We start from the raw sequence: 27,648 nt of genomic DNA on the forward strand, positions 1-27,648 counted from the left end.
TGTGCAATGGTGCGAGCAGCTGTGCACAGAATCATCAAGCACTGCCAGAGAGAGAAACAAAATGAAGATTGTCCTGGGTGCGCTATTGATTCCCCCGGTCAGAGGCATCACGGCTGTAAACTGTAAAATAAAAGAAAATAGCAGTAGTTTGTCTTTGCAGAGTGTGTTAAATATCATCACCACGTTGGGATACGCACTGCAGTGCCTCTGTTTAAACCAGGAACATTTAGCTCTAGGGGAAGAATTGGTGGAGAAAATGACAGAGGCCAAGGACCCAAATAGCATTTTAGATGAAATCATCAAACCGACAGATAAAAGTGGAAAAGTCAAGGGGTGGGGTGTTCTTCAGATAGGCTTTGTGCAGTCACAAAGCGATGGCTTTTGTCTTTTACTATCAGTAATTGGAATAAAATACTTGTTATAACTGATTATGACTATATCTGATTATGTTAGTTATTGGCTTCTGTATGTATAAAAAGGAAACGGTAAGAGGACACCAAAGGTACCATTTGATATTAATGCCTTGGGATTGTTAGTTTAAGTATCTGTTCTATATGTAGTTTGTAGTAGTTATGCTTATCACTATAACTCCTCCTAGGAGGGGATTGTTGGGTTATGTCCATTTTGTATGTTTGGTATAATTTCAGGACCCCATATTGATTTTCAACATGGAGTTTGTGCCCATGTGATCCAGCTGATCGCAGTTTTTGCGCCTTTTATTTCTCCTCAGAAGTGATAAACAGCTTCAGGACAGAACTGGTTTTTACCGCCTTTTCTAGCAAGGTTTCCCAAAAGGGGTTTTCTGCTCCTTCCATGGGGTTTCTCAGGCCAGATTCTATAAGTCTGCCTCGAGCACTGCTCAGCTGCTGTCCATCTGAGTGACAGTGAGGGTCTGACTTGCACTCACCTCCCCATCCTAGTGGTAGAGGGGGCTCGGGTTTTCCTTCCACAGCTCTGCTTCTACTTTGACATCACTGCAAGGAGAAGAGACAGACAGACAGCCACATCCCACCTACCATCACCCACCTTCAGCTGCTGTTCCCGATGGACCATCTGCTCTTCTACAGACCCAAAGGAGCATCAAGGGACTCCCTGGAGCTCCTCTCCAATGGCTTTCAACTAGCCGGAGGATTGAGGTCTCAGGCAACAATCAACACTTGATCTATAGAAGGAGGTTTCTATTAAGGGGTTTACTTACCTGTTTATGGGGTTTATTTTGGGAAAATCACTGTCTTACATAATTTAAAGGTTTACTCCCTCCTTTTCTTTGCCCCATTAATTGTAAACCAATCCCTCAATACACTTCATTTGTCTTTCACCTTATCATGACTGATTCCTTGTTATTCAAGGTGGGTGGGACCCTTTATGGGAAGATCAAACCTCCCAGATGACAGATGCTGGATAGGGAGGGTTGAGCCTAAGGAAACAGGAAGCATGGGAATCTCCTGCCATATCCCACATATATTTCTTTGCCTTTCTGCCCTTTCCTCCATTTACTTATTCCCATAATACAAGAACTAGGGGCACCAAATAAAATTAATGGGCAGCAGGTTTAAAACAAATACAAGGAAGTTCTTCTTCATGCAGCACACAGTCAACTTGTGGAACTCCTTGCCTGAGGAGGTTGTGAAGGCTGGGACTATAACAGGGTTTAAAAGAGAACTGGATAAATTCATGGTGATTAAGTCCATTAATGGCTATTAGCCAGGATGGGTAAGGAATGGTGTCCTTAGCTTCTGTTTGTCAGAGGATGGAGATGGATGGCAGGGGAGAGATCACTTGATCATTACCTGTTAGGTTCACTCCCTCTGGGGCACCTGGCATTGGCCACTGTCGGCAGACAGATACTGGACTAGATGGACCTTTGATCTGACCTAGTATGGCTGTTCTTATGTTCTTATGTTCTCTAACAAGCACAAAGAGAGCCCAAACGCATGTTCTCCTGAGGTTAACACTAGGCTGGGGCGGAAGTTGCTATTAACAGAAACCCCCCTTTCTTCCACTACAAATAGTTGTTTCTCACGTTGGCTGAGGAAGGAAGCTAGCTTACAACAACCACCCAGTGCAGTAGGGCTGGGTTCTGCCATGCTTATCCACACTGGGTTACACCTTCCCCCACAAGCAGCCTCATTGATTTCAAGGGGACCAGCTGCAAATTAAGGTGCTTCTCATAGTGACTAAATGTGGCAGAATCTCACCCTCTGGCTTGGTCTACACTACAGAGTTAGACACTGCGGGTTACTTACATCACTGTTGGCTGTCATTCATGGAGCGGTTGTGTTGTGAGCCTCTGTGACCGTGTAAACCACCAGGCAGGAGAGTGACATTAACTGGTGTGACATGCCAGTCTCCACAAGAAGGTGTTACATCTTTCCCAACAGGAAAGGTCCATCAAAACCAGACGGACTGTTGTGGGATGTGAAAGAGGATAAGATACATTGGTTGTTCTGCCCTTCCCCCAGGAAGATGAGTCATGTAAGTGGATTCTTCCGTCTGCTGGGTTGGCAGATCAGAGCACATGGCAGTTTCCTTAATATTTTGCTCTTTCATTTAACTCTTTTTAAATGTTTTTTTCTTAACCTAACCTAATATTTAATACACCTTTTAAATTTATCTCAATTTTTTTTATTCTTTAATAACATGCCAAACTAGGCCTTTAAAAACACCTCTCCTTACTAAACCTAGCCCAAAATCTCTCTTTTCTTTAATAGCTTGCCTCTATTATTTCAGACTAACCCTTTAAAAACAAAAATCTTTATTTTTCTTTAAGTTCTCTCTTTCTATTCTTCAGTAACACACCAACTAGGCCTTTAAAAGCATCTGTCCTTACTAAACCTCACCAAAAATCTGAGCACGGAGTGGGGAGCCAGGTAGGTACAGCCCAGCTGGGACTGGGGAGCCTGAGAAGCAGGTCAGCTGGGATCAGGGAGCCAAGAGCCTTGGGTGTAGCTGGGCTTTAGCTGGAGCTCCGTACACATCCCGGCGTTCTTGTCAATTTCACGGCTCCAGGAACAACAGCCAACGGCCGATGTAAGTAACCCGCCGTGTCTACACAAACAATGTGTTGCCTTGACTACTCCGACATAAGGTCTATGCTTGTGGTGGAGGTGTGGTTATTATGTCCATGTAGTAGGGCACTTACATTGGTAGGACCATTCTCTGATGTGGATACTGACATGGAGAGGTAGACGTAAGGCAGTTTTCGTTGACCTAACTCTGTAGTGTAGACCAAGCCAGAGGGTGAGAGTTTGCCAATTTTACTCACTATGAGAAATCCTTTAATTTGCAGCTGGTCCCCTTCAAATGAGTGAGGCTGCTTGTGGAGGAAGGTGTAACCCAGTGTGGATTAGCATGGCAGAACCCAGCCCTACTGCATCAGGAGGTTTTTGTAAGCTAGCTTCCATCCTCAGCCAAAGTGAGAAATATTTTCAGAGCAGGAAAGGGGGGGTTCCTGTTAAAACCAAGTTCCGCCCCAGCCTAGTGTTAACGTCAAGATAACATGCATTCAGGCTCTCTTTCTACTCCATGTGGCAGGAAATTTTGTCACTTGGGTTTAACCAAAAGATTCTAATTTTAATTGAAAGTCTTTCTCTCCATGCTAAGCAGTCCCCTGCCGCGCTCCTGAGCTCTGGATGGTCTCATCTGGATGGGAAGAAAGGTTTGCCCGTAACTCAAGCTAAAAGCTCATGGAGACAAGGTAGGTCATATTTGTCACGTTAGTTGTTAGGCACCTCCACAGGCTTTAACTTGACCTCCTAACAACTCATCTGAAAACTACACAGTGCCTTGTCTTCACTAGGATTTTACCTCAAGCTTGTTAACTCAAGTTCTAGGTCCAGTGTTGTTTAACATCTTCGATAATGACCTGGTGTTACCCAGGGTTCTTTCAACTGAAAGCTCTTGGTAACATTTACTCTGTGTGAGGTGGTGTCAGGAAATAAATCAGGGGAGACGTGACTGTCCAGCTGCTAGATGCCTGACGCAACAGGACATCACAAAGTATCCCACTACCTCAAACTTCTCACCCTTATTTATAATACAATGACATGACCCTTAAAGAAAACTTGTTCAGCAAGCAATTTCAATGGTCCAGCAAGAGGCTTCTTTCTAATTATGGATTAACCAGGTGTGGGTTTTTACCAGAGTTTGCAGCCTTGAGAGCCTGTCAGACACATTCCTGAGGGCACATCCTGCTCCTCTAAAATGGATGCATCAGCAACTTTAACACAATTCTTGTCAGGAAGGACATGGGGTCAAACTGCCCTTTCTGTGACACCCAAAACCCCCTCCCCTCCTGCCTTGGTTAAGCTAAGCCTGCTACATGGCCACTTGACGGCCTGCAGACTTGGCTGCTTTTAGTAATATGCCATAGTGGTTTCAGGCACTTTACTACTTTGCCAAAATCTCCCCGTACAGTTCCCCTCTTTAAAGATCACCTTTCACACAAGAGGGCCTTTACATGGTCACCGCCACACCTTTTCTGGATGCACCTGCATTGAGATCCAGTGAAAGCTCAAGGCTCTTAACCGAGACCGAGCAAATTATCTTCTTGTTGGCATCCCATACTTAGCGCACCAGCACAGCAACTGACAAGTGATCGTTTTAACCTCCTTTCCCGGAGGTATGAGTGCTGGTGGCAGTAACCACTGACTCATCTGTTGGGGGACTTGCAACTGCTGGATTTTGCGCCAGGTCCAGCATGTTATTTGGCTGGTAACAAAAGCCACTACTAACTGGGACCCCAAGATTACTATGATGGGGTGTAGGGCCAAATTCAGGATGTGCCAGTAGGGGGCCCATCCCAATAACACTTCCCACCAGTAGTGTGACAGGTCTTGGCCAATTCTGGCAAATACCTGTTTAATTTCATTGGCATTATGATGCATGGTAACCATGACTCTGCACCCTTCCTGTTTTGCAGTGTCTAGCTGGTTCTGTAAATCAGGGTGTACAAGCAATGTTTGTAAGGCAGTTAAATCCATTCCAAGAGGTACAGGTGTCACAACAGAATTCAAAGTATAAGACACTTTTAACTGACTATATTGAAATTCGGGAACATGAAAGTCAAAATCACATCCCGATTGCTACAATATGACAGAAACATTTATTCTCATAAAGATTATGATTTACTTTATGACCATAACTTGGTTTGTTTGCCAATACCTCTATGTTAGTAGCATCCAGCACTCCAACTTCTAATCCAGTTCCACCCAAAGCAGTTCAGCACATTTCTTGGGAGCCTTTTCTGTAGGCTGCCCACCCCCACGGCTGCCAGGGAACTCCAATAACCTTCAGTAGTTCACATTAAGATAGTATTAGGGCAGCTCTGCCTTCACTGGGCCTTTACTGTACTGCCCCTTATAGTAATCAGGGAAGGTGTGGCAATGGCTTTTCTTTCCTTACATCCAGTGTCATACAACACCCAGTGCATTCAGCTGGGCTTGCATGCTGGAAGTTGACTAAGAAGTAACAATTGGCAAGTCTTAGTCTTTGAGTAACCAATGTTTTTACATACCCTTTTTTCCCCTTGGTAATTTCACTTTGTGCCTTAAAAAAAAATTTTATGTCCATCCTTTTATTCCCCCCAACAGATAAACCTTGTATCTCATGCATATTTTGCCTTTAAATGTGCCTTTACCACCTCAGGATGTTTCCCTGTTAACAGGCTGGCGTTTCTTGACCTCCGCCCTTCTGCAACATTGGTTTCTGGAAATACAGTTAAAATGGTTGTTAAGCCTTTTCTTCCTAATGCAGTATTTTCTTTTTTTTGTAACACAGTACACAACAATGGTAGCAACAAGACAAACACAAGACAAAACATAAAACACAAAACACAATCTTTGTCACAACAATAGATCCATGGTATTCTGAGCTGCACCTCAGCGGGTACCAGCTTTTCCTGATTTTCTGAAAGACAAAATGAACGTATTTCTACCCCTTTGGGGGTGGCAGGTTATCGCTTAAAATATCCCTTCCTTTTACAAAGATCCTTGCTGTTTGCTGGCAACAAAGAGGAATTACCCCCATATATTCCTGTGGTTTTGTTCTATAGGCAGGCCAGGTTTCAATGGCTCCTACCTTTTAAGGGTTTAGGGGGAATTATTATCTCACAGGTTTCAGAGTGGTAGCCGTGTTAGTCTGTATCAGCAAAAACAATGGGGAGTCCTTGTGGCACCTTAGAGACTAATACATTTATTTGGGCATAAGCTTTTGTGGGCTAGAGCCCACCCCGTCAGATGCATGAAGGGAAAAATACAGGAGCAGGTATAAATACATGAAAGGATGGGGGTTGCTTTACCAAGCGTGAGGTCAGTCTAAGGAGATAAGAGTTCATTCTTGATCCTCTCTTGTTTGCTGTATAGGATGTTGATCAGGTGGTTCTGCAGTTTCTTTGAGAGTGTAGCACAATCTCTCACCATAGTCTGTGTGGTATGTTGATTGCAATAGATTTTTTACCTTCAGTCCTTTGGTATTATGTCCATTTGTTTGTGTTTGGAAAGGAAGATGATGTGTGTCTGTATCTGCACGAGTTTTTTCATGAAGTTAGTGGATTTCCACTTCATACGGCTGAATTCAGTGCCTTGCATGGTGACAGAGAGTAGTAGCCGTGTTAGTCTGTATCAGCAAAAACAACGAGGAATCCTTGTTCAGTCATTAGATTCATGAGGTGATGTACCTCAGTTTGCCTTCTTCTACAGCAGACCACGTTTGCAATGTTTCTCTGCTGTGCTAAGCTTTAAGTGTATTCACAGGTAATAGCTGAGGAGCATCACTACCACATATGTGACCTTAAAGGTTTTCCCAAAAATCATACACACTATACATTGTTACAGGGGTACTTATTAACATTACATTTATCCCACTGTTTAATACTAAGATGAAGTCTATTAGAAGTATCTTGTTATATCCAGGGTCGGCGCTTCCATTTAGGCCACCTAGGCGGTTGCCTACGGCACCAGGATTTGGGAGGGGGCGGCATTTTGCCACTCTCGGCAGCAATTCTGCGGCGGGGGGTCCTTCTGCACTCCAGGTCTTCGGCGGCAATTCTACAGCGGGTCCTTCACTCGCTCCGGGACCCGCCGCTGAAGTGCCCTGAAGATCGAGAGTGCGGAAGGACCCCCCCGCCGCAGAATTGCCACTGCCGACCAGGAGTGCAGGAGGACCCCTGCCTAGGGCGCCAAAAACCCTGGTGCCACTTCTGGTTATACCATGCCTTTTATTTAGACAATTTGTTTTTGAGGCCAATGTGTTCAATGTTCTCTGGAAATCTTTGCATAGGCTTTTTAATGTAATTATATCCTTGGGGTTTTGGTGAATTAAAAAATAGGGGTGTCATGCATATAAGCAGACCCCTTTCGTACCTGTCTTCAGATTTCAGCACTGCATACACACAGAAAAAGGATATTTTTTCCTACTTGGGGTTAACCGGTCCCTCTCATATTTTTAGGTTTGACTTTGTTTTCCACCTTCCTCTGGAGGGCCACAATTTGAGCCTTTTGGTTCCAGGTAGTTTGTTTGCTGGCCAGGCATATTCATTATCTACAGCTCCTTTGTGGTGCCATTTATGGACAGTTCTCTCTTTCCTCTATCAGTTAGGTAATTTGCATTAACACAGACGCTTTCTGGCTTGCTTTTGCATCCAAAGCCATCAGCAGCTGAGAGACTCTGTCTTAGAAGGGACAAAATCAACTTCCACCTGAGTTTTGATTTCTTTTCACTTTCAACTCCTGTTTCCAAAACACCCAGGTGGCTTCTGGGTACTCTTCTGGCTCTGTCACATTTGGGGACAATATATACCTTCAAGTCAGTGGCACTGCTATGGGTACCCGCATGGCCCCACAATATGCCAACATCTTTATGGCTGACTTAGAACAACGCTTCCTTAGCTCTCGTTCCCTAACGCCCCTACTCTACTTGTGCTACACTGATGACATCTTCATCATCTGGACTCATGGAAAAGAAGCCCTCGAGGAATTGCACCATGATTTTAACAATTTCCATTCCACCGTCAACCTCAGCCTAGACCAATCCACACAAGCAGTCCACTTCCTAGACACTACTATGCTAATAAGCGACAGTCACATAAACACCACCCTATGCCGGAAACCCACTGACCGCTATACTTACCTACATGCTTCCAGCTTCCATCCAGGACAAATCACACGATCCGTTGTCTGCAGCTAAGCTCTAAGATACAACCATATTTGCTCCAATCCCTCAGACAGAGATAAACACCTACAAGATCTCTGTCAAGCATTCTTAAAACAACAACACCTACCTGCTGATGTGAAAAAACAGATTGACAGAGCCAGAAGAGTACCCAGAAGCCACCTACTACAGGACAGGCCCAACAAAGAAAATAACAGATGATGATCTCTCACTCTTACAGATCCTGGGAGACAGGCCAGTCCTCGCTTATAGACAGCCTCCCAACCTGAAGCAAATACTCACCAGCAGCCGCACACCATACAACTTAAACACTAACCCAGGAACCTATCCTTGCAACAAAGCCTGATGCCAGCTCTGTCCACATATCGACACCATCATAGGACCTAATCACATCAACCACGCCATCAGGGGTTCGTTCACTTGCACATCTACCAACGTGATATATGCCATCATGTGCCAGCAATGCCCCTCTGCCATGTACATTGGCCAAACCGGACAGTCTCTACGCAAAAGAATAAATGGACACAAATCTGACATCAGGAATCATAACATTCAAAAACCAGTGGGAGACACTTCAGCCTCTCTAACCACTCAGTGACAGACTTTAAGGTGGCAGTTTTGCAACAAAAAAACTTCAAAACCAGACTCCAAAGAGAGACCGCTGAACTCGAATTAATATGCAAATTAGACACAATTAACTCAGGCCTTAACAGAGACTGGGAATGGTTGGGTCATTACACTAATTGAATCTATTTCCCTATGTTTAGTTCTCCACACAACTTCTATGGGTTATCTTAATTATCACTTCAAAAGTTTTTTTTCTCCTGCTGACAATAGCTCATCTCAGTTGATTAGACTCTTCCGGTTGGTATGGCCACTTCCACCTTCTCTTGTTCTCTGTATGTATAAATATCTCCTGTCTGTGTGTTCCATTCTGTGCATCCGAAGAAGTGAGCTGTAGCCCACGAAAGCTCATGCTGAAATAAATGTGTTAGTCTCTAAGGTGCCACAAGTACTCCTGTTCTTTTTAAGGCACAGGTACTTTGCTATTGTTTACCCTGTTAGGCTCTATCAGTTCAGTCCAAAAGACCTCAGGCTGCCTGCATTCTCTGCACCAAAATTCTTACCTGCACAAAATTCTCTGTTACTCATACATTCAAGGACACCCACTTTTTCCCCAGTTCCTAGGACTCCAGGGGAAAAGCACCTAACTTTACCCCTCCAATGGCTCTGGGCAAATACCCTGTCCCTGTGCACTCAGAGCAAACACCCTTTCCTTGTGGAACTCGCAAACTGCGACACAGGAATTTGTAGGGAGCGACCTCACCCTGTCATCTTTTACCTCCTACTGCGATGGACAAACTACAAACTGTTTGTACCATCCATCTCCTTCCTCTCTACCAATCCTCATTGGGGCCTCCAAATTCTGTTACCTGGGGTTCTTTCAACCCAAAGCTCTTGGTAATGTTTACCCAGTGGGAGGTGGTGTCAGAAATAAATCACAGGACACATGGCCGTCCAGGGCATCTGGCCCATAGATGGCGGCACAAACAGGACAACACAAGAGTGCTTTCCCTTAAAGCTAAACTTTACTTAGTCTCAAGCACTCACACACGTCCGCAACAGGATAGTAAAACACCCCCACCCCTCGATAATTACTGAAGCTGAGTGTGGTTCTCAAGTGGCACAGCGGCAGCCCGTCTGCCGGTGGGGAACACAAGATGCATTCAGAGGGAGAGACCAGTCCTGAAGAGTCCCACTACCTCAAAGTTTTTCCCCTTATTTATAACAAAATGACATGTCCCTTAAAGAAAACTTGTTCAGCAAGCAATTTCAATGGCCCAGCAAGAGGCTTTCTTCTGATTATTGATTAACCAGGTGGGGGCTTTTTCCAAAGTTTGCAGCCTTGAGACCCTGTCGGACACATTCCTGAGGGCACATCTTGCTCCTCTATAATGCATGCATCAACAACTTCAACACAATTCTTATCAGGAAGGACATGGGGTCAAGCTGCTCTTTCTGTGACACCCAAAACCCCATCCCCGCCTTCTTTGGTCAAGCTAAGCCTCCTGCATGACCACTTTACGGCATGCTTTGAGCACAAAGCCATAGTGGTTTCAGGCACTTCCCTGGTTTGCCAAACTCTCCCCGTACACTGAGTGTAGGTATGGAGAGCATACTGATCAGGTTTGCAGATGACGCAAGGCTAGGAGAGAAGGGTTGCAACACTTTGGAGGATAAAGCTAAAATTCAGAGGGATCTTGCTAAATTGGAGAACTGGGCTATAGACAACAACATGAAATTCAACAAAGACAAACATAAGGTGCTACACACATGGAAGATCAACCAAATACACAAATACAGAATGAGGGGAAAGTGGTTTGGCAGCAACACTGCTGAGAAGGATCGGGGAGTTGTGGTGGATCCCAACCTAAACATGAGTCAGCAATGGGATGCTGTTGCAGAAAAAGCAAATGCAGTTTTAGGTTCAGGAACAGAGGCCTCGCATGCAAGTCACAGGAGGTGACAGTACCACTCTATTCGGTGCTGGGTAGGCCTCAGCTGCAGTACTGTGTCCAGTTCTGGTCACCAATGTAAAGAAAGGATGTAGAGAAACTGGAGAGTATCCAGAGGTGGACACAGATGGTCAGAGGGATGGAATGCAATGCAAGGCGTCTGAGCAAAGACTGAAGGGACTGGGTATGTTTGGTTTGGAAAAGAGGAGACTAACGGGGGACATGACAGCAATCTTCAAATACTTGAAAGATTGACATAAGAAAGATGGGGAAAAGTTGTTCTCTTTTGCCACAGACGGCAGGACGAGGGGTGATGGGTTCAAACTACAGCACAGCAGATGGAGATTAAATCTCAGGACAAACTTCCTCACTGTAAGAACAGTAGGACAATGAAACAGATGCCTAGGGAGGTTGTGGAAGCCCTGTCACTGGAGGGTTTCAAAGGCTCGCCGACTGTCTGGGATGGTTTAGACCCAGCAAACCCAGCGTCTTGGCAGGGGTTAGACTAGATGACCCTTGCGGCCCCTTCTAAGGGCTTGGCTACACTCGAAACTTCAAACCGCTGCCACGGGAGTGCTGTCGCGGCAGTGCTTTGAAGTGTGAGTGTGGTCGCGGCGCCAGCGCTGGGAGAGAGCTCTCCCGGCGCTGCACGTACTCCACCTCCCTATGGGGATTAGCTTGCAGTGCTGGGAGCCGCGCTCCCAGCTCTGCGGCACTGTTTACACTGGCGCTTTACAGCGCTGTGTCTTGCAGTGCTCGGGGTGTGTTTTTTTCACACCCCTGAGCGATAAAGTTGCAGCGCTGTAAAGCGCCAGTGTAGCCAAGGCCTAACTCGATGGTTCTATGATTCTCTGAGTTAACATCCCTCTTCTGCAGTGACGACCAGGCCTGAAGGGTTGGCTCCTGGCCTCACTCAGGTAGTTCCTGCCAGGCCTTTCCGTCTGGCTGGTGTGGGGGAAGGTGCTCCCAGGATCCCCCCTGGATCCTCCACAGGTCTCTTTCTGCCCTTTACCCGTCTATCAGGGCACCAGGCACTAGCTCTCCCCGAGCGAGGGAGCTCTACCAGCCCCTTGCAAGACTCTGGGCCTCTCCCACCAGCCCCCTATGTCTTTCTGAGCCTCTTGTCTCCCCTCTGTGATACAGCAGGCTCCATTTTACAAGCAGCCCTTCCCCTACCCCAGGCTACCATCATGTGATGTCTGATCCAGCCAGTGTCGCAAACCATCACCTGGGGTGGGGGCTAACTGCACACTGATGGGGCTGAGCCCAAATCCATTAAAAGGGCCAGCCTGCCCCAACAGCACCCACCTGGCAGGTGAGGGGGGAAGCCGCTGCCAGGAGTCAGGCCGTGCTGGACCAGTGGCGATGGCTGGAGCAGGGCACAGAGATGCAACGGGCTGAGGGAGGCAGAGGCAGAATTATGTGTAACTGTGACACCCCTCATCCCTGCCCCTCAGCACAACTCCCTGCTGAAGCACAGGCCTGAGCTCTGTCTTTTCAGGACTTCAAAAAAGAAAAGTTTTGCACAGAATTGAAGCTCAGAGCTACGGTACCAGCCCTGCCTGTAGGGGTTAACGACAGCTGCCAGTCAGCTCAGAGAGTCCCAGACAATTTCTTAGTGAGCGAACATTTAACACACACACAGCCCCTCGCAGACAGTTTGTGGGACACTTTTCAGTCCCTTCAGCAGCGCGGTTCAGCAGTAAATCTGTGGGGCTCCTTACAGAGACTCCTGGTGCTGTTGCTGTTACATGTATTTCAGTGCAAGGTAACAACACAACACTCACTTGTGGTGTTTGGGCCACACCTTCCGAGCATTCCCCTCTGACCTCACACTGATCATTTCCCAGTCTCTCTGGGGGGGCTCCAAATGTATGTGTCCCCCTCTGGACTCTCTGGGGCCTGAGGAGAATGGCAGCCTCTCCGTCCCCGCCCAGCACCTCAGAATCTCCTCAGCAAACACCAGTCCAAAGCTCCATCCAGCCAGCAGCAATTCCCATGTAGCACCCCCGCTCCACTCGCTTACCTTCTTTAATGCCAGTTGGCTTACAGGTGTTGATGGACAGGTCTGGGTTCTTCTGGATCCCACCACCCACTCAGCTGGGCAAATCTTCTTTATTTTCCCCTAGGAATTTATTTGGTGGTGCCTCAGCCCCCCTCGCTCCTTCCTGGCAGGGTCACCAGGGCAGCTTGGGCGGAAAATTCTTACCACAGGGGAACTCCCACTTACTTCCCAGATCATTGGAGACTCCCAAGAAATAACACAAACACAGACAATGTATTCAACACAGTAATTATATTAAACAGGAGACAAACATACCATAACAGGGTAAAACACTGCTAACACCCGTGGCTTTCCCCAGTCACGGGACCTGATGTAGCCAATATAAGATCAGTGTCCCATTGGTACGCGTACTTTGTTGGGGGCCTTTGATGACCTATGACCACGAGATCTTCTCCACAGTGGTTTAGCCGCGTGGCTGACTGGGTTCAGTACAGCCCAGAGGACTCCCAAGTGGGAGGAGGTGGTAAGTCCCTCCACAGGTTTAATAAGCAGCAGGTTATAAAATCCCCAAACCCTCACTCCCTGGCTTGAGGACACAGTTCAGAGAGTAGGGGGTCCCCAAAACAAGTTCCCCGACTGACTAACTAAAAGGTGGTGTCCTCACAAACTCCATGAATGATCCTCAGGTTCAGAGCTGACTCTGGACGCTTCGGTCACTGCAGAGGGGCTGGTCTCTGCTGGCCGGCATCCTCCTCAGGCAGGAGTCAGGCTGCGTCGGTCCCAGGATTTCCCCTCCCCACCAAGGGGTGCAGAGCTCAAGGTGCAGGTTACACAACTGTACTGAACTCCAGACTGTCGTCGCCTAGCCCAGCGTCCAGACACACCCCCAGCAGGCAGCAGCCCTGGACTAGCAGTCAGAGCAGAGCTGAGCATGTGGGGACTGGTCCAGTGATGAGCTGCCAAAATATTAACAACAGGTTCCCTCCTCCTCACCCGACGAGGGGGTCATGGCCGCCTCCCCCCCGGGACTCCTGCCTCATCCAACCCCCTACGTTCCTTGATGCCCCCCTGGGACCCTGCCCCATCCACCCCCCAAAAACCTCCAAACTCCCCTACCCTCTTCCAACAACCCCTCTCTGCTCCCTGCCCCCTTATCACGCTGCCTGGAGCCGCTCGGCAGGGACCAGCAGCAGCACCGGTGCCTGCGGGGCTGGAGCTGCAGGGCCCGGACCAGCATCGGTGCCATGGGGCCCGGCTGGGCTGGAGCCACAAGGCCCAGCCTGGAGCTGCGGGGCCAAAGTTGGGGGCGCTCGGCTGAGGCCGGGACAGGATGGGGCTGGGGCGCTCGGCCGGACTGGGCTGGAGCTCCTCGGCCGGGACCAGGAGCCGGGCCGGAGGGAGCCACGGGGCCGGAGCCAGGGGCACTCGGCTGGGGCCGGGACTGGGTTAGGGCCGGGGGTGCACGACCAGGGTGCCAGGCTGGAGGGAGCCACTGAGCCGGCCACACCTCCCCTCCCCCCGCGCCCCAGCTTACCTGCCTCCTGCTTGTTTCAGGCTTCCCGCGAACATCTGATTTCCGGGAAGCAGGGGAGGAGGAGGAGAAGGGGGCAGAGCATTCAGGAGAGGAGGGGGAAATGAGCTGGGGCCGGGGCGGAGTGCCGGAGCCTTTGTTAAAGCCCTTATGGAACCAGTTGCCCTGGAACAACCGGTTCTAAAAGGCCTTCTAAATTTAACAACCGGTTCCTGCGAAGCGGCTCCAGGTCACCACTGGACTGGTCTCCCCTAGGGAGCTGGAGGGCGAACTCAGCCTGGCTGGGGAAGTTTCCCAGCAAAACTCGACAAACTGGGAGTCATTAGTGGAGAGGAAAAAGCCAGCAAGGCTGCTTGTCCTTCCTGGAAACGTCCTGTACAGCCCCCGAGATGGCGACCGAGGCCGTGCCTATGCTACAAAGTGATGTCGGCGTTCAGCTGCCAACGTTTGTGTATCGCCGGGCATGTGCCCACTTGGCTGCTTGTAGCAGTGCTGCTCGTACTCACCAGGAGTGCTTGTGTAACACGCTAACCTTTGATTCCACACGTGCCCCCTCTCATCCCATGTTACCGCCGGAGCAGTGAGCAGGGTCTGTCTCTTTGGACAGCAGAACTCCCACCCGTGGATGGTCACACACAGGAAAAAGATGCAGATTTGGACAGTCGTGGATGCCCCAGGATAGGGCCGGCCTTCGGGGCAGGCGATGTGGGTGACAGCCCAGGGCGCCACGGTTGGGGGGGAGAGGACGTGGTCCAGAGGCAAAGAGCAGAACACAGGCCTGGCCCCACACTGCCCCCAGCCTGCCCCACACCGTGCTTCAGCGGGATGACGCTGGAGGCCCCACAACACAAGTGGGCCCAGGACACAGAGCAAGACTGCCATGGCTGGGGCGGAGCTGGGGGTATCCCAGGAGGGGAGAGGGCCCAGGCTTCCCCAGGCCCAGCCCCTCCGCTGTACGACCTCCAACAGCCAACCGCACGTGCCGTGCACGGGGATGATGCCTTTATGCTCTCGCCAGAGCCCCACCCGCAAGAGGGGGCCATAAAGGCTGGGCCCAGGGGGCTGGAACAATGTGAATAGTGGGGTGCTGAGAGCCACTGAACTGACCTGTAACCCCTGCATGTGATGGAAACCACTTCCAGCCAGGGGATGCGGCAGCCCCCCTAGATCCAGCACCTATGGTCAGGCACTGCCGACAGATTGCTGTCTACCTCTTCCTTCTCCCCTACTACCTCCATCCGCCCAACTCTGCCCTCCATGCCCTTCCCCTCCTTCCCCCATTCAACTTTCTCTCCCCTCTTCTCCACCTCCTTCCCTCATCCAACCACCAGGCATCACTTCCCATTTCTATTTCTGGGCCAGGGCTGCTGTCAGAGGGAGGCTCTAACCCACCAGGCTGCAGAAAGGACCCACAGGCCAGTGATCAGGGGCTCGGCTCACCACGAAGGCAGGACCATGGCGAGGGAGAATATCTATGAGAACATGCTGATGACGGAAGCTGCTCCCCGACCCAAAGGTAAACACAAGAGTCTGCACCGGACCCTGGGTTCCCGCTGGCCTCTCCTTGGCTTTGCAGTCTCTGCATGAGCGTCCTGGGCAGCGATCGCTTGCTCCACTGACCACGTCCCCAGAGCTCTCTCCCCTGCCAGTCCCCAATGGGAGAAGGGCACAGGGGGAGAGATGGGAGTCCCTGCACAGCATCCCAGCCTCCTGCCGGGCAGAGCAGTGCCATGGGCTGGCCATAAAAGCCATCCAGGCTCCCCCTCCCCAGCTCACTGCCACCATCAGCCTCTCCCAGGAGGAGATCGCCAGGGTCGAATCCTCACAGCTCCCAGCTCTGGGGCCCAGCTTCCTCTCATCCCCCCATTTCACAGGGACACCTCCTTTCCTTACCCTCTGCCCCTTCCCTGCCCGAGCACATGCGCCTAACCGTGAGCAGGGGTAGGGAGATGTAGCTGTGTTAGCAGAGAAGGGTTTTCCCCAGGGCTCGGGGACCGGGGGAAAGGGAGCCTGTTCCCCCAAGGACAAGGAGGAAATGGAGCTGGAAGTGCTGACATAAGGACCAGGCTGTTTTCCTAAAGCTTCCAGCACAAGGGGCCCCTCTCAGGGCTTTGGCTGGGTGACTGGGCAATAAAATGGCAAATGAAATTCAATGTTGATTAATGCAAAGTAACGCATATTGGAAAACATAATCCCAACTATACTTATAACACGATGGGGTCTGAATTAGCTGTTTTCACTCAAGAGAGGGATCTTGGAGTCACTGTGGATAGTTCTCTGAAAACATCCACTCAATGTGCAGAGGCTTCCAAAAAGCGAACAGAATATTTGGAATCATTAAGAAAGGATCAGAAAATATCCTATTGCCTCTATATAAATCCATGGTACACCCATATCTTGAATACCGCGTGCAGATGTGGTTGCCCCATCTCAAAACGGATATATTGGAATTGGGAAAGGTTCAGAAAAGGGATTAGGGGTCTGGAATGGCTGCCATGTGAGCAGAGATTAATAAGACTGGGACTTTTCAGCTTGGAAAAGAGACGACTAAGGGGGAATATGACTGAGATCTATAAAATCATGACTGTGGTGGAGAAAGTAGATGGGGAAGTGTCATTTACTCCTTCTTATAACACAAGAACTAGGGGTCACCAAACGAAGGTTTAAAACAAACAAAAGGAAGTATTTCTTCACAAACTGCACAGTCAACCTGTGGAACTTCTTGTCAGAGGATATTGTGAAGGCCAAGACCATAACAGAGCTCAGAATAGAACTAGAGAAGTTCATGGAGGACAGGTCCATCAATGGCTATTAGCCAGGACAGGAAGGGATGGTGTCCCTAGCCTCTTTGCCAGAAGCTGGGAATGGGCAACTGGGGATGGATCCTGCGAGTGAGAATGTGAGGTTCAGTGGGCAGCTGCAGCTAAGCACCGAGCTCCGCTAGGCTCTCTGCAGTGACAAAGGAAAAGCTGGATATGAGTCAGCAGTGGGCACTTGTTTCCAAGAAGGCTAATAGCATTTGGGGCTGTATAAGTAGAGGCATTGCCAGCAGATCAAGCGATGTGATCATTCCCCTCTATTCAACATTGGTGAGGCCTCATCTGGAGTATTGTGTCCAGCTTTGGGCCCCACAACACAAGAAGGATGTGGAGAAATTGGAAAGAGTCCAGCGGAGGGCAACGAAAGTGATTAGGGGGCTGGAGCACATGACTTACAAGGAGAGGCTGAGGGAACTGGGATTGTTTAGTCTGCAGAAGAGAAGAGTGAGGGGGGATTTGATAGCTGCTTTCAACTACCTGAAGGGGGGTTCCAAAGAGATGGTGTTATGGAGTCCCCGGGCGATGCTCTGGAACTGCTCCCCACAAAGCCAGTCAGGACTTTAGGGAGCCTCCTCTCCCATGGAGCAGACTGTCTGCAGGGCAAGAAGCTCACAAGGCTTCACCTCCTGGGTCTCTTCTGGGAGCATTTAGCATATGCCCCTTTGTGCGCTTCCCACAGCGAGTCTGTCCAGGGAGGTGAGACAAAGTGGGAATGTTCTTGCCGTGTTCTGTGAATGCTGAGTGGGGAGTATTGACCTGGGGGGTTGCAGGGAAGTTGTGCTGGGACGGCTGCACTGGGGAAGGGAGGATACCTGAGCATGTAACCTGGGACCCCAGGAGGGGGGGTTGAAGACCAAGTGACACCTCTGCCCGGGACACTGGACAAAGGACACAAAGGCTGGGGGAGGAGCTGGGGGGAGGCTGAGAGAGAGGCTGGGTGGTTTCAGTTTGGAGCTGGCTGGGAAATGGAGAGGGGCCTGTCTGTACCAGCAAGACCTGTCTTGGACTGTGCTCCTGTCGTCTAAATAAACCTTCTGTGTTACTGGCTGGCTGACAGTCACGGTGAATCGTAGGAAGCCGGGGGTGCCGGGCACTGACTCCCTCACACTCCGTGACAACAGGGTTCTGGGGAAGCCAGAGGGTCCTGCACACCCCCCGACTTTTCAGTTAGACGTGACTCTAAGCCAGCCAGTAGTAGGTTTAGTTGCTAGGCGACAGTGTCCAGTTAGAAACTGAGGCACCCACACAATATTCAGAGGAAACATTAAGAACTTTCCCAGTTCGTCACATCTCTCCACCCTTCGAGACCGAACTCAGCGAGGTCACTTCAGCCAGTGACCTGGGGAAGATTGAACCCAGCAACGTTCCCATGGGTGACCCACCATCTCTCCCATTCCTTGGTGGGAGTTACACCAGGACAGTCCAGTTTCACGCCCTCCCTTAGGTTGAGTGTGCTTGATGGCGCTTGTAGGCTGCATGTGGGAAGGTTTATGCGGCCTGTGCCCTTTTGCCACCCCAATACCCCTGGGGTTCAAACTGGGATTGGGTCTTCTCCCAGCGCTCCAGTTTGGAGGGCTACAATTTGGGCTGTCTTGGTTAAGAGCCCCCAGCTTGACCTTGGCCACCCTCTGAACAGGTGTTTCTGTTCCCAGCAGCTTGGCCTCAGCCCCTTGTTTTTGATGCCACCACGTTGGAGGAGTGTGGTCAGTATACACAGTAAAGCGCTGCCCAAAATGATACAGCTGCAGCTTTCCAAGGGCCTGCACCATGGCTGGGCTTTTTTTTTTTCTTTTTTTGAGGCCGCATAGTTCTGCTTTTGGAGCAGCCATTTTTTGCAGTTCCTCTTCGTCACAGATGGATCTAGACTTTTCTCAGTGGTGGCAGGTGACAGAACAAGGAGCAATGGTCTCAAGTTGCAGTGGGGGAGGTCTAGGTTGGATATTAGGAAACACTATTTCACTAGGAGGGTGGTGAAGCACTGGAATGGGTTCCCTAGGGAGGTGGTGGAATCTCCTTCCTTAGAGGTTTTTAAGGTCAGGCTTGACAAAGCCCTGGCTGGGATGATTTAGTTGGGGATTGGTCCTGCTTTGAGCAAGGGGTTGGACTAGATACCTCCTGAGGTCCCTTCCAACCCTAAGATTCTATGACTCTGTGAAAAAACATGAGGAAAAATGTAGTGTGCACTGGGTGACAGAGAAACTTCTCCCAGAGTCTGTTTCAGGAAAGGCTGAGAACTGTAAACTCAATACATTAGTGAGAGGCAGCTTCACCCTTTGGTCAGCGTGAGAGAAGCCACTTCTGCAATGTAAGGGGATTATCTGGGCATATGAGTGTTGTCTGCTGGTTCCAGGAACCACACCCCATGGGAGAGCAGCGCGAGCTAATGGCTGAGGCCCAGATCAGACAGGCAGCAGGTGCGGCAGGCTGAGACTATCAGGGAGAGGAGAATCTGACAGTCTTGTTTCTGCAAGCACCTGCCGTTCACCTTGGGGAGACCAAATCCAGAGCACACCGAGCACACTTACTTCTGTCTATACATAAAGCCTGGCTCGAATGCAGCTTTAGTGTTCTCCCTTTAATATGCAGGGGAGACACAGTCTTCAGGCTTTGCCCTGTGATTCGCCCCTTGGCTGCCTTGCAGGGAGGAGCCCAGCATCCTGGGGATGGGTTATCAGACAGGGATGCTGTAGAAAGGGCCTTCTGAGCACACTGCTGCTGTCAGCCCCACTTTTCTCCTGCAAAGAATCATTTTCCCCTCATTTCACTTCCTCGTTGTATTCATATTTGATAAGTATCAGAGGGTAGCCGTGTTAGTCTGGATCTGTAAAAGCAGCAAAGAATCCTGTGGCACCTTATAGACTAACAGACGTTTTGGAGCATGAGCTTTCGTGGGTGAATACCCACTTCCTCAGATGCATGTAATGGAAATATCCGGGGCAGGTATATATATGTGTGCTAGCAAGCAAGCTAGAGATAACGAGGTCAGTTCAATCAGGGAGGATGAGGCCCTGTTCTAGCAGTTGAGGTGTGAAAACTAAGAGAGGAGAAACTGGTTCTGTAATTGGCAAGCCATTCACAGTCTTTGTTCAATCCTGAGCTGATGGTGTCAAATTTGCAGATGAACTGAAGCTCAGCAGTTTCTCTTTGAAGTCTGGTCCTGAAGTTTTTTTGTTGCAGGATGGCCACCTTAAGGTCTGCTATAGTGTGGCCAGGGAGGTTGAAGTGCTCTTCAACCTCCCTGGCCACACTATAGCAGACCTTAAGGTGGCCATCCTGCAACAAAAAAACTTCAGGACCAGACTTCAAAGAGAAACTGCTGAGCTTCAGTTCATCTGCAAATTTGACACCATCAGCTCAGGATTGAACAAAGACTGTGAATGGCTTGCCAATTACAGAACCAGTTTCTCCTCTCTTGGTTTTCACACCTCAACTGCTAGAACAGGGCCTCATCCTCCCTGATTGAACTGACCTCGTTATCTCTAGCTTGCTTGCTAGCACACATATATATACCTGCCCCTGGATATTTCCATTACATGCATCTGAGGAAGTGGGTATTCACCCACGAAAGCTCATGCTCCAAAACGTCTGTTAGTCTATAAGGTGCCACAGGATTCTTTGCTGCTTATATTTGATAAGTTGTTTCAGGTTCCTTTTCTCATTTAAAAATACTCCTTTGGGCCTGGACTTCACAACCCCTAAACATCCCTCTCAAGAAATGCTTAGGCAGGGGGGAAATCCTGCTCCCAGATCTCTCTCACAGGACACCTGCCTGGCACTAGAGTCACTCCTGATTTAGGGAGGGTCGCTTTTCACATTCGAGTTCCGGTCGGTTCTGACCTTATTTGGCCTCATTCCGCTGTTGCTGTTAACCATAGTCAGGGAATAGGAGGCTGAGCAGTTATTGGATTTGGGGGGTGGAGTTTCCTCGGTCAGTGGCATTTGAGCTGTAACTTTCCATGGATACGTTTCTTCTTCTCCTTCAAGGAAACCCTCCAGAGACATCGGTCCCTTGGCGGCACAGGGGGCGGAGCATCGTCACTGCTGTCCTTCTCCTCCTGAGTCTGGCCCTGGCCATGTCCCTCCTTGCTTTGATGCTTCTGTGTAAGTTCAACTGCAGCTCCAAACCCAACGTTTGCCAACTTACATACAGGCCAGATGGGTCGACTGGGTGGGTGGGGGTGGGGACACCTCCACATTTCAGCAGAATATGAACTGCGTTTCCAGTCTGTCCCTCCAAATAAATCTCCTACTCCAGGGAGTTCGAATGGAGCTGTAAGATCTTGCCCTGCTGGTTTGATACTGCCACAAACTTTCTAAGTCTAACGATGGTCCAGCGCTGGCACAGGTCACCTGGGGAGGATGTGGAATCCCCATCACGGGAGGTTTTTAAGGCCAGGTTAGACAACCACCTGTCAGGGATGGTCTGGGTGAGCTTCATCCTGCCTGAGCATCAGCTCAGGGACTTCAGATCACATGTGGCTGCCCCACATGCTCAACCTGTGCCCTGAGCGTCAGGCTGGGTCCTTTCCTGACCACATATCACCAGCACGAGCCTCAGCCCCAGGCATCCTCATGGCACAACTGAAATGCCCTACGGAGAGACCGGATGGCCCAGTGGTTTGGGCATTTGTCTGGGGCTCAGACTGCTGGGTTTAATTCCCTGCTCTGCCAAAGAGTCCCTGCCCTGGAGCCAGCAAACAGAGCTGAAAACAGGGAGCTGGAATGGAGAGCTCTTGGAGGAGAGGGGGATAAGCCCCGTTCCTTAGGGGCAGTGAGTGGCAAAGACGACTAGTGCTTCCCCATGCTGCAGGGACACCATCTAAAGGGGAGGACACGTGACCACCCCACGTGTCTCCTCTGCCCAGCAAACCCCACGCCCAGCCCAGGGCCACCATGCACTCCCTGCCCTGCCAGAGTTAACTGTGGGGGGCTCTGTTCTTCTTCTGCTGTGCCTCTCCCCTCGCCCTAGCACATTCGGCTGCTCTCCCTGGCAGCCGGTCCAGGGCTAGGAGCAGGAGGGAGCCGCGTCTCATGAGGCTGAAGCCAGCCACTCCAGGTCACTGCTCTGTGACATACACCAGGAGAGAGCACTGAATGGGGCCTTGGCTGTGCCGGTGTCCCTCCTCGGGAGAGAACCTGTACAAGATGAAAATAAAAGAAGTAATAGAGAACAGCCTCGCGCTCAGAGCATGTTCCTTCTCTGGGCGTGGCTGTCCTCCAGCCGCAGTTCATTTCGGTCGCTGACCTGCAGACATGTGATTTCTAGATCTCCGGGCACAGAGCAAGCTGCAAGCAGTTGAAGAAGCGGTGCAGAAGCTCCAAGTCTCTCTGCATCCTGACAATGCCTCGGACGCGTCAGCAAAGGGATCGGACAGTAAGTCGCAGGACGAGGCATCAGGGTCAGTTCCCCTCCCTTGGCCTGGAAGCTGAGCACTCTCCTGCCTACAGGGATGGTGGGTGCCTGGCATCCTCCTGCTCCCCTCCATACACTTCCCTGCCAGGTGGTCCTGTCCCTGTCTAATGAGCTGCTGCTCTGCACCTTCCTCTTCCAACAGAGGCTCTGTTCCCAGGGACGGGTGGCTGCTCCAGGCTCCCTCCTAGCTCCCTTCCTGGCAGTGGTAGGCTGGCTGCATCTGCCCCATGCTCCTACGCAGGATGCCTAGTGGTCAACATCTTCCGTCCTTTCACTGTTGCTCCCTTTGCTCCATAGTTTTCGCCTTGGCCCCTGTATTGTCAGGGTTGCATTGGCGGGAAAGACGGATGCAGCTCATGAGACATACAGGGCCGAATTCAGACCCTGGTGTAGGCAGGACGTCAGTGGAGCTGCACTCGTGGGTCTCAATTTGACCCCCAGACCCTGAGCCCTCCCTGTGCAGCTCCAATAATTTGGGTACCTGCCACAGTCCCATTGCTGGAGGCTGATCGCCCCCTTGTGGCCACGTCTCACAACTGTCTGTCTGTCTGTCTGGCACAGGGCTGCACATACAAACCCCTCCATGGATCCGGTTATTCAGCGTCCAGTCAGAAAATGGGCCTGAACTGAACCCTGGCACAGAACTCGCCTGAACGCTGGGCTGTTCAAAATCCCGGCCTGGAGCCCAGGGCCAGGGCTCGGGGCCACGGATGTTTTTTCCACCCCCAGGTCTGCCCCATGCTGCAGGGAACCAGCTCACAAGGAGGGGAGCGATTGGGAAGAGGTGGCTGGGGAGATTGGGGGGACAGGGCTAGAATTCAGGAGCACTGGGGTCAATTCCCAGCTCTGCTGCAAACTTCTTGTGTGATCTTGGGCACCTCTCCTGCACCTCAGTTCCCCTGCAGGAAAATCATCCTTTATTTCTCCCACCTAGAGTTGATTTTGACTGTGAGCTGTTGAGAGCAGGGACTGTCCCCTCCTGTCCGTACAGCGCCTGGCACACAGGGGCCTGCAGGTGCTGCTCTATTGCACGTGCTGATAATCAAGTGTTCTGCATCTCCACTGACGTCGCTGTGACTTTCTTCTAGGTTTGCAGCTATTGGATGAAGCGCAGGCAGGAGTCCGGCTGCTGAAAGCCCAGCTGGGTAACGTCAGTGCAGCGTATGGAGAAATCCAGATCCGGCTGGACATCTGTGCAGCGCGAGCAGCAGTGAAAGATTGCTGTAGTAAGTACTAGCTGCAGTGCTGGCTGGTGCCGTTTCTGCTGGTGCAGAGAATGAACGGAGGATTTCAGGCTCCCAGGCTGACAGCACAGCGCCTTTCTCCAGCACCGAGTTCTCTTCCATTGAAAATCACTGGTGGCTGCACCTGTGCCCACACCGTGGTGATCAGTGTGGAGTTAAATTACACCCTAGGCCTCGTTAGCCTAATGGGAGCACCCAGCTGTCAGCTCTTCTTAGACGCTCCAAACCCATCAGGTCACAGGCAAAAAGTGACCCTGGCATTTCAGCGTAGGGGCATTACTTTCAGAACCATCCCTGAGCCAGAGCCCCCGGCAGGGTGTTGGGGAAGATGCCAAATTGCAAAAGGCCTGAGACCTTCACTACTTATGATCAATGAAAATTGTTGGTGCAGAACCAGGGGATGTTCCACCTTGGGCAACTACATCCCCTCCCGAACTTCCCCTGCCAGCTCAGCTGGACTGTGAGTCTTCCCTTTCCCGTTACAGTCGTGCTGCTCTGCACTGGGACCAGCGCCCATGCTTCAGCCCAGATGCAGCTGCATTTCACTGCTGGGGGAGTGACCCCGTGGTGCCTGCTTTCTGCAGCGCTCTCTGGATCCATCATGTGCCCAGAAAATGATGCTGGAGAATCAAAAGTTCCCTGGGCTGGGGGCAGCGGAAGGGCAGGGGAAATGCAGCACTAGAAACTCTGAGCTCCCTGCATGTGTCCCTGTGACTTTAGCCCGGGCTTCTCACCTCAGTCTCTGCTCCTAGGTGACGTGCTGACAAAGCTCTCCAGGGGCTGGAGGTTTTACGGTGGGAACCTCTATTACTTTTCAAAAGGAAAGAAGTCGTGGGATGCATCCGAACGGTTCTGTGTGTCTCAGCACTCGCACCTGACCTCTGTCTCCTCCCAGGTGGAACAGGTGAGCACAGGAACTTCCTAGGGGCTTGGATAATGGGTCAGTGTCTTGTTTCACACCAGAAGGAGATAGAAGGTGGCAGGTGAGGTTGCAAACTATCAGAGAGGATGCCAAGTCTTGGTATCTGACTCGGGGGATTCACCCATCAGTTTAAAAGCAGAGATGCAGCAGAGGAACAGTGCTAGGATCGGGACTTCCCAGAGTCTGGGGTGCTGGGGGAGGGGGATTTGGGGTCACGCTCATTTCTGATTTTCCTTACTTCCAATGTAGCATTTCCTGCAAACCCAATGACCTTTCCCAGTGAGGACCCCTTTGATCCCTCTCTCCAGGCCTGAGCTCCTGTTGGACAATCTAGAAGCCTGTTATCTGGATGGCCTGTGTGCAAGGGGCCATGCACCTCTTCGATAATCCTCTCTCCCTACGTGCCCACTGTAGCCCTCACCCCAGGCCTCTGCGGCACTTTCTGAGGAGGAAAATCCCACCCTCCGGCAGGGCCAGACTTTGCACCCTGTTCTGTGCTCCGAGCTTTGCCTCCTGCAAGGGCAGGGTGCTGGTGTGAACTATGAGGTGCCCGTCGGTACCAGCTGCAGCCCAGCTCTGAGGGGGCCGTGGGGGGAGTGTTCTGAGACAGGTCGCTGCTGCTAGTCCCAGGCAGATACAGATGCAGACACACACACAGAGCTGCTCCAGGGCTCCCTTGGGGTCTCCCAGCTAGTCACTGTCAGCGTTGGGGGCAGGACACCGCGTCTCCCTCAGCCCAGTGCCCTGCTCACACCACCAGACGCCCTTTCCTCTCCCCCAAAATCTGTCCTGCCCAGGCAGCTGCTGCTGCATCCTGCAGCCTCTCTTGGGTGACCTGGACATGCTGCAAACTGTGTTGTGCAGGAGTTTCTCTCCAGCGAGACCAAGGGAGAAGATCACTGGATTGGACTCACCGACCGGGAGACAGAAGGCAGCTGGCGCTGGGTGGACGGCACAGAATACAGAGCAGACGCAAGCAGGGGGTGAGTGAAGCTTGAGAGAAGTGAGTATTTATTACACGTTTGGCCACAAGCCCAATCCTGAGGGAGGCCCCCGGGTGCTGCCACAACAGCAGTGAATCCTCTCAGGAATTTCTGCTAATGCCCCTTTGCTCAGAGCAGGAGCCTGAACACGGAGTGTGTGTTCAGTGCCCACTGAGACCCAGGGCCAGAGCCTCCCCTGGGGTAACTCAACATTGACTTGAATGAATCTCAGGGATTTACACCAGCTGAGGATCTGGCCCCAAGTCAGGTCAGTACAGCCAAGGGAGACTGGAGTGAGCGGCAGGTTCCCGCTCTCCTTGGGACTGCCCTGCGCTCTCCCCTCTGTCGGGCTGGGCAAGGGGAGGCTGTGGGGCCGGGGGCATGGTCGGAGCCAGCTGCAGTTGGTGCAGTGACCTCAGTGGGCTGTGGGTGAGGCCCGTAAGCAGGGCCAGGGAGAAGTTACTGACTGACCCCCGCTGCCCTCTCTTCCCGTTCCTGCGTTCCCATCTCGGGGGTGCCTGGGACGTGCTGTGCCACCTGCTCTGGTTCTGGGCAATGAGATCTGAGTTGCTGCTGCTCAGCATTTGGAGCCACACACTGACCTTGGCTCTTTGCTGGCCTGTCAGGCGCAGGGCAGTTGCTACCCCCGGCCGTCCGAAGCCCTTCGTTACCATGGTCACAAGAGCTGTGGAGAACTCTGAGCGGTGGCCGGGGGGTGCATCGCTTCACCACGTCACTGCTGGGTGTCTTGTTCCCCAGCCAACAACAGAGTCCACAGAGCAGAACTGAGCTCAGGAACTGGCTGTGGTTCTCCTCTGAGACATTGACACTCTGATCCGTAGGTTCTGGGAGGAGAATCAGCCAGACAACTGGGATCAGGGGACAGGAGGCAGAGAAGACTGTGTTGAGATCCACACAAGGAAGCTGAATATGTGGAATGATGCCAACTGCACTCTGCCTTCTAGGTGGATTTGTAAGCAGGCCCATGGACAGGCTGGGCTGTGACATGCAGGTCCCAGCACCTCAGAAAGTGCCTTAATTTCCAAGCTATGGAGCATGTTTCCCAGACACCTGCCGATGAGGAGCCCTGTGCACTGGAGGGGGCCGCATGGGATGTGCATCGCAGGGACACTTCATCTTGGTGTGATATTTCTGGCCGTGGCCACGACAGCCGCCCTTATGCTGCTCAGTGTGGCTGGCTCTGTAATTTGTATGTTTCCAGGTCTGTCACTGAATAAAGTCCTTGGATCATGGAATTATTGTTTCACAATCACCCAGTAAATAATGATTTGCTTGGCTTGAATTTCTAATTTTTGCACCTTTGGATCTGATGTTATGATGATGTCAGAACCATCTATATCTATATATTTTAAAAGTCCAATTGTATCTGGTAAGCAAGGTATTTCTCAAAATATGTTTGGACCACCAAGGAGATAAATTCAGGCTCAGCTGGGAGACCGACTTCAACACTTATTCGAATTCTCCTATCCCTGTCTCGCTGTGCCACATATCAAAACGTGTCTGTCCCTTCCACCCCAACAGGAGCAGTTCCACCCAAAACTGTCACTTCCTTGGAAGGACCCAATCGGTTGTTTTTCTGCATCTCAGGCTGCTCTTCCTTTGAAGACGTGTAATATTTATTTCCAAGGGTATTTAGTACTGGGAGAAAGATGACAGCCCTGACGACTGATGTTGTCAGGACTGAATCCCCACTCTGTCACTTCGAGTGCAGAAGTGGGGGCCCACAAGGATTTTAAAAATTAATACTGACCACTCCAGGCTTGCATTAAACTCTAAAGGTTAAAGCTTTTCCCTGGCTTGGTAAACGTTGCCACCACCCAAATGCAACCTGCTACCCTTTTAACCAGGAAAGAGCACTCGGGAACACTTCCCTATGGGGTACCCTCAAGCCCTTTCACCCGCACCTTCTGGGGAATAGCTGAGAAAGAAACAAAGTAATCCTAGAATCATAGAAAATCAGGGTTGGAAGGGACCTCAGGAGGTATCTAGTCCCACCCCCTGCTCAAAGCAGGACCAATCCCCAAC

The 27,648-nt window shown here is 50.9% G+C and overlaps 1 protein-coding gene across 5 annotated transcripts; it reads left to right on the top strand.

Annotated features, from left to right (window-relative positions):
• Positions 1 to 3,509: 3,509 nt before the first annotated feature.
• On the top strand, positions 3,510 to 26,889 carry LOC115652849 (C-type lectin domain family 4 member F-like). 5 transcript variants are annotated; one of them, XM_030565427.1, is made up of 9 exons: positions 3,619 to 3,697; positions 14,477 to 14,666; positions 15,584 to 15,737; positions 21,025 to 21,141; positions 22,307 to 22,414; positions 23,542 to 23,679; positions 24,450 to 24,601; positions 25,484 to 25,602; positions 26,445 to 26,889. In XM_030565427.1, the coding sequence occupies exons 3-9, from the start codon at positions 15,677 to 15,679 to the stop codon at positions 26,605 to 26,607; spliced, it is 858 nt and encodes a 285-aa protein (XP_030421287.1). In that variant the 5' UTR covers positions 3,619 to 3,697; positions 14,477 to 14,666; positions 15,584 to 15,676; the 3' UTR covers positions 26,608 to 26,889. The 5 variants fall into 5 exon arrangements, with proteins under 5 accessions (XP_030421284.1, XP_030421283.1, XP_030421282.1 ...); XM_030565423.1 differs by lacking the exon at positions 14,477 to 14,666 and having other exon boundaries at positions 3,521 to 3,697; positions 15,579 to 15,737; positions 26,568 to 26,889; XM_030565422.1 differs by lacking the exon at positions 14,477 to 14,666 and having other exon boundaries at positions 3,524 to 3,697; positions 15,579 to 15,737.
• Positions 26,890 to 27,648: the final 759 nt, after the last annotated feature.

Source organism: Gopherus evgoodei, chromosome 5 (genome assembly GCF_007399415.2).
Source record: "Gopherus evgoodei ecotype Sinaloan lineage chromosome 5, rGopEvg1_v1.p, whole genome shotgun sequence".
In the NCBI taxonomy this organism is placed as follows: Eukaryota; Metazoa; Chordata; order Testudines; family Testudinidae; genus Gopherus; species Gopherus evgoodei.